The 12004-nt window shown below is 36.6% G+C and overlaps 2 protein-coding genes across 2 annotated transcripts; both read left to right on the plus strand.

Annotated features, from left to right (window-relative positions):
• The first annotated feature begins 466 nt into the window (after window positions 1-466).
• LOC124411670 (neural Wiskott-Aldrich syndrome protein-like) lies at window positions 467-4717 on the plus strand. The gene is made up of 6 exons (XM_046890941.1): window positions 467-1007; window positions 1941-2221; window positions 2392-2688; window positions 2805-3117; window positions 3207-3521; window positions 3782-4717. The coding sequence occupies exons 1-6, from the start codon at window positions 912-914 to the stop codon at window positions 4031-4033; spliced, it is 1554 nt and encodes a 517-aa protein (XP_046746897.1). The 5' UTR covers window positions 467-911; the 3' UTR covers window positions 4034-4717.
• A 3972-nt stretch (window positions 4718-8689) lies between these two features.
• Window positions 8690-11890, plus strand: LOC124411613 (zinc finger protein 853). The gene is made up of 3 exons (XM_046890844.1): window positions 8690-9018; window positions 9403-9786; window positions 9914-11890. The coding sequence occupies exons 1-3, from the start codon at window positions 8878-8880 to the stop codon at window positions 11684-11686; spliced, it is 2298 nt and encodes a 765-aa protein (XP_046746800.1). The 5' UTR covers window positions 8690-8877; the 3' UTR covers window positions 11687-11890.
• The last annotated feature ends 114 nt before the right edge of the window (window positions 11891-12004 follow it).

Here is a 12004-nt window from a genome sequence, read left to right on the forward strand (position 1 = left end):
CGGGTGTCAAACGAGGAGATAAGACCAATTCGTAAGATGAAAACGTAGCTTTTCAGGATATTCCAGTTGGGATAAAATTGTTTGCTTGATGCCTATTAGTTTGAGACACGCCTCGAAAAGTTGGAAGGTTACTGTTCTACTACAATAGTTACTATCTTCCGCGTAATTGACGTTTGCTAGCAGAATTCTTCGCGTATACTATAGCGAATCACGGGGTTCGCACAACAGTTATTCGATATTAAATTTCTGTACTCTTATCAGCAATTCCTTGAATTCTATTCGACTGCGGATAAGTCTTAACAATGTCATATTGATTGATTGATTTTGCCACAAAATTACAATTGTAACATCCTGCACTGCTTCAAAGTGTTGAAGTGGTTATACGTGTTGGTCGAACGTAGGCAGTGATGGGCAGTGCTGTCTCGCTTCGTACATATCATGTACCTTCAACTGACAGGCGTGATTTAGACCCCTTTTAGAATTCGTCGCGAAGTAGCTGTTGATCGTGGTTAATGACTCACTAAAGTCGTGGACGAGTGGATGTCAACGTCAACTCTTTGAACAGTCGTCCGTTGGTGTGTGCATAATTCATAAATCTTGTTCATCGAAAATAGGTTATGTATGTACGAACAAAAAAAAAGACAATGCTCATCGAACCGGATGCAAGAAAATGTCATCAAGCGTCACTCTCGCTTCCTGTTGAGATACCTTCGTGGGTGGTGTTGCTTTGAGTATACGGTAAAGGCTTACTCAGGGCGGTTGTAAGCGGCGAAAAATGCAAAATCCGCAATCAATTGTACGGTGATTTACGTGCCAGTGCCCTGGGCTGTCTGGGAATCGAATGGAACTTCTGGAGCCGTGGATATCGCTTACGTCCATAACCTAAACGTGTATAATATTTTTTGTCGAAAATGAAGTCTGGACGCTTGAACGAGCACAGAGGGTCCATCCTTCTGTCGAAGGAAGAAAACCAGGAAGTCTTCAAGCTCATTGGAAACCGATGTCAGGTGTGAACTTGTCAAATTTGTCATCACTACCTTTGTCAATGTCCTTTCATTGCAACCTGATACTGACCTATATTTAAAGCTACAGGCAATCGTTGTCTACCTACGTGTTTAGAGGCAAAGATTGCCTAATTTAGAAGCTGCTGTGGAATACGTGAAAATTTTTTTAAATACTTTATTACTTATTGAATACACTATATTCTCAGATCTCTAACATTTTGTATTCTAAGATTATTAACAGACTCCACCTTCCTGACGATACAAATTTATTATTTTTCAAGCAGTAAATAGTGCATATAGAATTTAGATGTAAACTAACATCTGTTACTTAAACTTTCGATTTTATGTTTTAGTTATTCTTAACTCTAGTTGCCATTCATTGGATTGTCGTTATAACTGGCGTGCATGTTGGGTATATTTTAAATGGTTGAAGTCATATATAATCAATGGATGATCATTATTCTACACATAATCTTTGATTTTGCAAGATCTGTCTGCTTATCACAATCTTCCAAACATATACTGCTATGACAGGCATGTTATCAATTTCTGGCTTAAGATTATAAAGCATTATCATATTTCATTTGATAACAGAATATTTTATAACAATTTTCATGTAACTCACTCATTAGAACATTTAGGCAATACGAAACCTTCATAAGTTTTTTTTATATTTAAGCGATATACTATGCAATTAGATCATAATTATAATATAAATGTACATCCCTATTCTCACATTTCAATTCGGCAGGCAAGAATTGCGTCTAATTTTAGTTGGAACGAGACAAGCACGCTATCAATTGTTTGAAAGAAATGGTTATTATTTGTATTCAGACTAATATTTAGTCATGTTGTTTTGCTTATGACTCATTCGTCGCATTTTTGTCACAACATGTGAGGCAATTGTATAGCTAACATTATGTTTTACTATTTCAGTGCCTTGCAGCTGGTGTAATACAACTATATGTAACTGAGCCTCCATCGCATAGGGATTGGATAAAAAGAGATACTGGTGTAATAACGCTTATTAAAGATAATCCAAGACGCAGTTACTTTTTTAGACTGTATTGTCTGCGAAGAAATGCAATGCTGTGGGAACATGAAGTTTATAATTCAATGGATTACAAAGCTCCCATGTCCCATTTTCACACATTTGAGGGCGAAGATTCTATGACTGCTTTTAACTTTGCCAGTGAAACAGATGCAATCATATTGAGGTATTAATCGCTTTTTTCTCCAGAGCTGCAATAAGAAGTTGTAAAGATTATGGCACAACATGTTTTGCTGTGAAATAACGTACCCTCTAATTTTATACATGTTACAATCGCTCATTATTTTGAAACAATAGTTGATGGTTTAATAATGATTTTCTTCCCCCAAATCAAAGGTCGATAATTCTTGAAAAGCTTAATGCTAAGAGGCAAAGGAGACAAGAAAGAAAGTCACGAATTAGTGCCGACTCTCATCATTCGCTAACTTTGCCAAAAAAGAGCCACAGCAATACCTCAGCAGTAGGTTTCAGCACTGGAAGTTCGACAGACATATCAAATGGATCTTCATCATCCGCTACTGTTAATAGAAGCGTGTCTAGCAGTTCGATGTACAAAGCTAAAAATCATAAACAGGACAAGGATCCAAAGAGGAGATTGACAAAGGCGGACATAGGTTCCCCCTCAAACTTTAGGTAAGATCATAATTTATTGAAAGTATCGTGCACTAAACATTGACAGTACAAAGAAATTTGAGCAGCACAATTTTTTCCTCGAGAAATATATTAATTCATAATATTATCTGTTACAGACATGTGGCGCACATGGGTTGGAATGTAAACAGTAAAGGTTTAGAATTGGAATCCGTTGACCCGCAATTAAAGCAGTTTTTCGATACAGCAGGTGTTTCGGATGATCAGTTGAGAGATCGAAAGACGCGAGAGTTCATCTATGACTTCATCGAATGCCATGGGGGTATAAATGCAGTTAAAGCAGCTATAGTACCATCTTCGGGTATACAAGGCAATCAACCACCACCGCTGCCAGCACCAACAGGACTAGGACCTCCACCTCCAGTTCCAGCTCGTACTGTTCCAGTTAGTCCTGGACTTCCAATAAGTAGTGTGCGTTGCCATAATGTTTGGAAAGACTGTACTTATATCTGAGTTATCTTATAAGTTCGTCATGTTCTAATTTATTATGATGATTTCAGAATCAACCACGAAACGCTCCACCTTTACCACCTTCAAGAACTCCTGCACCACCTCCACCACCTAATGCCCCTCCTGCTCATCGGCCTTTGCCGGCTCGTCCTGTTGCATCCTCTGTGACATCACCACCATGTCCTCCACCACCACCTCCACCTCCAATGTCCACAAATATACCTCCTCCTCCTGCACCTCCGGTGCCGCAATTAACGGAGATGGATAATGAGACAATAAACAGTAATGCCACTAATAATAATGGTGGATTACCTGATACCAGGAATGCTTTGCTCGATGCAATCAGAAGTGGTACAACGCTCAAGGTACGTTAACTGTTTCAAATTTGTATTTTAAGTCTACTGATATATGTTATTTGAGTGATATTTCTTTCGTAAATCTGAAATAGCGTAATGCACATAAATTTTATGTGGCCAAATTCTTTATTTCTTTGTAATCTCCATGAATCTTCAGCGTAACTGCGATTTCGGGATAATCCGTGTTTAGATGAATTCTGTTTTTGGATTTCAATTAAAACGTTCTCATTCATATATTTTTGTAACTCAGATTTACTTTTATATTGTAGAAGGTGGACAAAGTTGAACCCAAGCCAAATTTGGCTGACGATACTAGAGGTAATCTGTTGAGCCAGATACGCCAGGGGATCGAGTTGAAATCGGTTGCAAATCAGCCAAAATCTGCTCCATCTCCAATCGTACAGAATAGTTTAGCTGGAGCTCTAACTAGGGCCCTAGCAGAAAGATCGCGTGTAATACACAGTGATAGTGACAGTGACGACTCAACAAGTGAGACCAGCGGTGATGACTGGGATGATTGAATAGTTACTTTGGTCTGTAAGACTAAAAAGGTATTTGTAAAGATCGATGATTTTACGTGCAGGTCCTACGAGTACCTGGCTTATTGTTTATTAGATAAAAAAAAATTGAATAGTCTCTTTTTTTTTGAAGTGATTATATTAGATATTTGAGAGCAATGTAAGAAATTTTTTTCTGGAAGGGTGCTGAGTGCTTGAAAATTTAAGTATGTTAGAGAGGTGCTTCTTTTTGATACTGATATTCTTCGTATCGATTACAGTATTTTTAATATAAAAATAAATTAATTCTTGTGTTTCATAGAGTAAACATGTAAGTGAGTCCCTAAGTTTTAGAGATGCTAAAAACGAGATGTGAGTATTAATGGTCAATTATTTTAATTACTTGGTGTAATCTGGCACACAGCACCCTTTTTCAGCTGGAGTATGGTTCAGGAATGGAATAAAGTAAAACTACTGCGCACCAATGGTTTGCAGTCTCATGCATAGGAATTAATTTATTGTATTTTTAAGCTAGAATATAACAGGTTCGTTATATTTAAAATTGACTATTTGAATTGAAATACGAAACGTTGTGCATGCTTAAATACATTTTGAATATTTCCTAAAGTCTGACTATAGTGATAAGATATTCAATATGGCGTGGTTATAAAAATACTTCCTTTCCTGTACTTTCAATACATGATGTATGGAATACTGTAAGATCGCGATGAAAAATATTTCTGTTACGCATCAATTAAACAGTTTCTTCTGTTATGGACATTTACGAAGTCCAATAAATAGACAATTATCAATATCTGCATTCAATATTAATTTTTAATAAATTTTTTAATTATTTTGTTTTCTTTGAGATTCACTTGCAAAAAAATGTCGGATAGATGAATACATGCCCTTATAATGCCGTACAGGTAACCATGCAAGAAGTGAGTATGGTTCGACGTAACGTAAATGTATAAATTATAATATTTATAGATTCGGGACTGTGCAAAATGCGTGTGGATTTTGTTGTTCATAAATTTCAATACTCGTATGCTTCAATATGGTTTCAGTTGGTAGTACGTAGATTTATAATTTTTTATACATTTTTTTAAAAATTCGGTTGGGAAGTTTAAAAGTCCCATAATGTATTTAATTTCTGCTAACAGCTCATAAGTCTGATGATTTAAATCGTATTGAATCATACATGAATATGTACTAAAATTCCTAAAGCGTCGAAATCCATTCGTATCCCGAATTCAGTGTGATACGTCTCGAGTGAAAAAAGTGTGTCCGAGAAATGGAACACAGAAAAAAATGGATAAAGTGTCTATTGGCCTTCTATTTCCTTCTTCTAAGTTTCTTGGATATTGTATACGATCTAATTTTCTCGGGAGTTCCAACCTCATACAACTGTACTCATTTGCATTACGGCTATAAGTCATAGGCACCAGTAATTTCTTTGCAAGGATCTTGGTTACACACAAGACAAGATATTTTAATAACAACTTCATTATCTTCTTTACTAAACGACAATTGTTTATTAAAATTTTCGTTACAATTTTACAGTAATGAGCAATTATTTATGTCTGGCGTTGAGAAAATATCAGTCGATCACTTACAAGATACTTTTCTAGGAAGTGAAGTCTCCACGTCTTGCCTGATTCCTCCTTCCTAAGTGTCACTGTACATACCCTGTGCCAGAAAAATTCTATTATGGATTTATAATCCTGAAAATGTTGTCAATCATAACTCTTTGATAAAAATTATTTAGCCAAATATATTACATCAGTGTTTAGAAGGGAGAGGTTTCTCAGAAATCATAACACTGCTGTGTTCATATTATACATTTTGAAACAGTCATTGATGTATTGTATCTGATGTTGCTCGATAGTAAATCAAACTAATATCTGAAAGATCAAAAATGAATTAGACATAATGTATGATACACTTACTGATCATAAGAAATTTCCGAGCTCGTGATTATGGTTCTGAAAAATATCTTTAACATAGAATATACTTGTTAACAGTAATGAAACGTAGTTATTAAATTACACAGTTAAAGGCAATTAAAATGAAAACTCATTCCATTGGATAGTTTTACGATTTGTAAAAATCTATAGCGGCACTCTTGCACTAGTGAAACATTTAAAATATTTCGGACCTATATACATATACAAAGAAATAACAAACTGACATTGTTGCATAATATCGTAGAAGTATTTACAGCGTTAGAAAGTCTAGTGTAAAATTCACATTATTTATTTAGCATTGAATTTGAAAATAAAACCTGTATGTTAGGGCAATGACGGCGACTGTGTACAAAGGATGTACAGATCCGATTGGAAATATTTTTGCTACAAATGTGGAAGAATTCAAGTCACAAGACAGAGATCGCACATTTTTTCGAGTACGATGTTTACGTTTATTGATTATTGTATTTTTGTTGTCAAATTATGATTGATAATGAGGAAAAAAGATTAAATATATATAATTTAAATAAAAACTGACGATAATAATAATAATAATAGTAATATGAAAATGGTAACGTAAAATGATCCAATAATTTTTTTGTTTCTATATTGAAAAAAACTGATGGATATTGCGGTGATAATACTACTTCTATTACACCCAACATTATTAATATTATTAATTATTGCATGTTATCCATTTTTAGTTTAACATTGTCATTGAAAATGGATTATACAGCCGTGGACAAAAGTTGATATACATTGTCATATTCGTTTACTGCCGCTCTGACGTGCTGAAACTGTTAGTCTTTCTCCATGAGAAGTATATTAAATGCATTTGGAAATTTTCTTCCAATGTGTGTAGGCATGAGTGATAAATTTGCCACTGATTGTGAGTTCCAGGTATTGACACGCACTCCAAGCAGCAATAATTATACAATGTCTATGAAGTATTGTAATCGGCAGTATATAAACGAAAGTATACATATAGTATGAAGTATGTAATTAATATTGTTATTTGTTATACTATAGCATAATAAAAAATCTTAACGGTTATTAAAAACAGAAATCAGTTACATCGTTGTATGCGCATATATGTATTGTACATACATCTAAACCTTCGAAACAAGCTTTATTTGAAATTGCATTATCGGATGTCGCACTTGTCGATAGTACATTATTATGGGAAAGATCAAAGTAATCGTCTAGTTCCGCTGAATTGCAATAACTTGTCAACGATGCAGGGCTATTATTTGACATTCGTTTAACTTGCGCACTGTTCTGTTTGCGTGCAGCGTTCTACATTTTTGTGGCAGAATCGCTATGGTAGTAAAGGTGAATATAATTTCTTTGATTATGATATCAGGGATTCAAATACGCTAATTTATTATTTATAAATCAACCAATCAATTATATTTGTTATATTGTTATATTTAGATCGCAACTCAGATTTTCGATTCGAACTTAGGCGCCAAGACGATTGGACGTGGATTGGACATACACATCTTTCGTTGAGTGAGTGAAAACTGGCATTGGGTATCTTCCAAATAAGTACTTCCAAGTGTCGCCGAGGCGGCAGGAGTGTCGCCTACAACTAGTTGCGATAGCGAGGGAAAATAGCGGACAGAAGTGCTCGGATTGTCGCCTCGCGAGGATTAAGGACGGTTTACAATGTCCGTAACCGTAACCCCTTCGTTGCGCGTTTGTTTTTCCGGTGTTCGAAAAGTTGACGTTGTGGTGAGTGCGGATCTCCGAACCTTTTGACTATGAAAAATACTACGATTAACCGAATCAGAGTTCACAGCATTGATGGTAAGCGGTTTTGCGTATCCCATGAGAAACCAGCTTCATAATATTCCCATTTTCATATCGTTAACTGCATGGAAAACGTAGATTTTACGAGTGTCAATCGAAGCTTCGTCAGCAGGCGCGATAAAGCATCTCTTGATCCACTCGGTACAATGATATATCATACGTGGTAAATGAGAGTTTTAAGAAAATCGAATGGAATCTCGCATACTCGAACGCAGCGGAGTGAAATGGACTTGTACATATCCTACGGCTTTGTGTATCAGCTGGTGATATAAGGTGACCTTCACAAGGAACCTCTTCCTTCAACGCTCTGCCATGCAATTGAACAATTCAACCCTTTGACTCGTAGTGGTAAGTATTCTTTACCTCAAGTATTCTCACCATCGATTTTGTATCTATTTTCTCAACAACATTTACAAAACTTTTCAACGTACTTCTGTGCGTCTTTTTGCTGTTTCTGACTGTGTACTAATATGTCTCTAAAACCCAAGAGCAATTATTGCGATATATGGTATATTATTTTTGTTTCAAACAAATTGATTGAACAAAAATGTGAAAATTGACGGAATAATTTATTCGTGATATAACTACGACTGCAAGCATATTTTGGTATGTCAAGAAAATCTACTTCCGTAGCGTAGCGCCAAGACTAGAATTAAACTAGCTTATTACTAGTTTTTTTTTTTTATTTTTAAACGGCCAATAATTTTTATTCGAAAACTGTTCAAATACCGCTGCGTTTTTAACGCGCGAACTCCTTTTCAAATTCGATACCTCGCTTTGAGAATCAGGTCGCATTTTGCGCTCTGGATTGATTATCCATCATTCGATCCCTCGACAGGCATCGAGGACCATTTTACTTCGACTATCGACGCTGCGGCGGTCGTTGCGTTTCATCAGATTGCAAATGGCCGCTGATGCATTTCGCGGTGCACAAATCCGAATGACAACAAATGTTGTGTTTCATGAGTAAAATTTGGCAATTAATCATGATCGTGGTGTAATAATAAGTGCGTTGAGGGGGGCCAATTGTCGGGGAGAGCCTCGAGTGTTTGTTTAAAAATTATCAAGGACGTGTGACATCTTATTAAAATGTCCGGGTATCGGAGAGTGAATTATTACGAGTTATGCAGGCTTTGCACAAGTAGCGAGGGAAATAAAATGAACATTTTTCGTGACGAAGGACGGAGGAGACAGTTGCAGAATAAAATTCAGATATGTCTGCCTGTACAGGTAAGTTAATTTTCTTCATTCTCTTTTGCTTCACCCTTATCAAACGTCTTCCTTATACATACGTTGTTACTTGCTTAATCAATTAGCTACTATAGGCACATGTTTCTCATTCATAAACTACGCCAGTATATATTACTTTATAAACAACATTGATTTCAACGCTATCAAGTTGGCCCAAATCGTTTCCCAGCTTAAGAACTAAAAGTTTTTTTTAAGAAAACTAAAACTCATAATATCAATCTAGTTTGAAGCAAGCTTTGGAAGATTTGTCAAAATCCATGCTAATTAACGGTTGAGTATTTAATACTTATTTAATTTTGTAAATATAAATTTGGGCTACTTTTTTTCTGTGGTAATGAATATTATTTGCTTGAAAATTTTAAGGTACTGGAGGAAGATTCTCTGCCCAAAATAGTTTGTCACGAATGCGTGAAAAAGCTGGAGAATTTCTTTGAATTCCGAGAAACTGTGGTCAGTGCGGAAGGAATGTTAGAATCTTACTTTACATCTCTACGATTTTCCGAGGACTTTATGAAGGAAGGAAAAGTTTATGTGAAAACTGAAGAAAAGAAACAATCATCTCCAGCTCCAGACAACGAACAGATAAAACCTGAAAAAACTGCGTCTCCACTCAACGCCCAGATTGCAGTAACGGAACAGCAGGTCCAACATCAGCAGCCTGTCGTTGTTAGCAACGTCAATGCATCTAACATCCACATAATCAGTGGAGTACAAGCCCGTGTTCAACAATATAAATGTGCCATGCAGGTTTGTGGTACTAAAAGTTAAATGAATTTATGAATCACTTAGTACAAGTCTTCGATCAATTGAATGACCATCTTTATAAAACCATCGTAGATGGAGCATCTTTATTTCATTTCTGTGTTTATCACAGATGCAACCTGGTGGTGTCGCAGCTGCGGTAGTCGAAGCAACGGCTGAGACCCACTATAGTTATCAACAACAAACTTCTCAGCAAGTGTCTCAACAGCAGCAACAGCAACAACAACAGCAACAGCAACAACAACAGCAGCAGCAGCAGCAACAACAACAGCAACAGCAGCAACAGCAGCAGCAGCAACAACAACAACAGCAACAGCAACAACAACAACAATCAAACCAAGCCAATCAAGGACAGCAGATAAGTCAGCAATCAAATCAAGTCCATCAATCGCAGAATCAGATTCAACAGGCGCAAAATCAAATGCAAAATCAAAATGAAATAAATCACCAGTCACAGGCTCAAATAAATCAGCAAACTCAGAGACAGATATGTCAGCAAAATCAAGCTCAAATAGCACAACCAAATCAGACCCAAATTTTTCAGCAACAAAAACAAACTCAGATTGCACAGCAGTCACAGTTAACTCAGCAGATACAACAGCTCCAGAGACAGCAAAGGGAATTTGAAAAGCTGCAGCAAAGAAATTTACAACAAATTGAAAAGCAGCAAGTTCAGATTGTTCAGCAACAAGAACAGCAACAGCAGACACAAATTGTACAAACTCAGCATCAAAATAATAATATTATTTTAAAAAGTGAGCCATCCACTGAGCAAAATCAACAAGTTATTCAGAAGGTACAACCCGAATCACAGGATAACGATACTCCAAATCAAAATGTTCAAACCTATGCTACTGTAGCTGCAACTCCGGAAATTTTATTAAGTTTAGGATTCAAGGAAGCGAGTATGGGCACGCAAGCCGCACGTGACGATCCGAAAGACTTTAAAGACTTTATCAAGGTAACACCAGATGACGCGATATCCAGAAATTCCATTGGTCAAATATCGGAGTTCCTGAGAATACGAACAGTTCCGGAACCCACGTCACTGATAGCTGTGAATCCTCAGTCTGTATCGCAGGCTTCGCGAATACCGAGCTGTCGAGATTGTGGTAAAACATTTACTACTTTAAACCAATTAAACAACCACAATTGTAGTAGTCCGAATTTGTTGAACGACGTTGCGGACTTGAAAGAAGAAAATACCCCGGCGAATGGTAGCCCTTTCAGTTGTGACGTTTGTGCAAAACCGTTCAAACGGAAAGAACATTTGTTCCAGCACAGAAAACTACATACCGGTGAACGGCCGTTCGCCTGTACAGCGTGTGGAAAAGCTTTTAGTCGTAAAGAACATTTGGTTAGGCATTCCGTCTCCCACACCGGCCAAAAAATGCACGAATGTGAAATGTGCGGTAAGAGCTTCTCGCGTAAAGATAATTTGCACAAGCATAGAAAAACTCACGGTGTTTCTGGACCATATATTTGTGACGCATGTGGGAAGTCTTTTGTCGTTAAACATTATTACCTACTCCACTTGTCAAATCACGCACCTACAATTGATGGAATAGGCTGCCAAGATCCATTGCCTTATAAGTGTGATCAGTGCCATAAAGCGTTTTCAGTTAAGCAGTATTTAACCACCCACAAACTGAGACATAGATCTAAAAATAATGTTGACGCAAATAATTCATCAAACACTAGCGTTCAACAGCAGCAGTCTAGCGCAACGACAAACAATGTCTCTAGCTCGCCAAGTCTCAGTAATGCAAATGGTCAGACTGCAAATGCGTCGGTTGTGGAAATACAAAGTGTCATAGAGGGAAATGAACAAAATGGTCCATTTAATGGAAATCAGTATCATGGAAACTTGCAGCACTTCCAATGAGATAAGGGGAAACGTGTCTATTATGTACTTTTGCCAAATGGAAACAATCATAAAATTGTAGTCGTTTAGGTGAAAGAAACATCCAGGCGCGTCTCTTGTCTTTCACTACCAACACATTTTAAAGAAATCTGTATTTATATATTTATTTACATCTCTGATGAATTTACGCATGGCTTTTACAGGAATTTCCACCGGCTATCGATTTGTGATATTGTATTTCATAAAATGGATTTTTCTCGCATCGTGACAATTTTTTGCATTACCAATATCCGTTTATTAAAGTCCATTCGCATTTAGAACGCGATTTTAGGTATACTT

This window comes from Diprion similis, chromosome 2, assembly GCF_021155765.1.
Source record: "Diprion similis isolate iyDipSimi1 chromosome 2, iyDipSimi1.1, whole genome shotgun sequence".
Lineage (NCBI taxonomy): Eukaryota > Metazoa > Arthropoda > Insecta > Hymenoptera > Diprionidae > Diprion > Diprion similis.

What these genes read in the sequence shown, in the direction of transcription:
- LOC124411670 (XM_046890941.1), top strand. Translation starts at nt 912, where the DNA reads ATGAAGTCTGGACGCTTGAACGAGCACAGAGGGTCCATCCTTCTGTCG. An exon ending in TCATTGGAAACCGATGTCAG is followed by an intron (nt 1,008 to 1,940) that starts GTGTGAACTTGT and finishes TTACTATTTCAG; the next exon opens with TGCCTTGCAGCTGGTGTAAT. An exon ending in CTGGACTTCCAATAAGTAGT is followed by an intron (nt 3,118 to 3,206) that starts GTGCGTTGCCAT and finishes TGATGATTTCAG; the next exon opens with AATCAACCACGAAACGCTCC.
- LOC124411613 (XM_046890844.1), top strand. Translation starts at nt 8,878, where the DNA reads ATGTCCGGGTATCGGAGAGTGAATTATTACGAGTTATGCAGGCTTTGC. An exon ending in AGATATGTCTGCCTGTACAG is followed by an intron (nt 9,019 to 9,402) that starts GTAAGTTAATTT and finishes GAAAATTTTAAG; the next exon opens with GTACTGGAGGAAGATTCTCT. An exon ending in AATATAAATGTGCCATGCAG is followed by an intron (nt 9,787 to 9,913) that starts GTTTGTGGTACT and finishes TGTTTATCACAG; the next exon opens with ATGCAACCTGGTGGTGTCGC.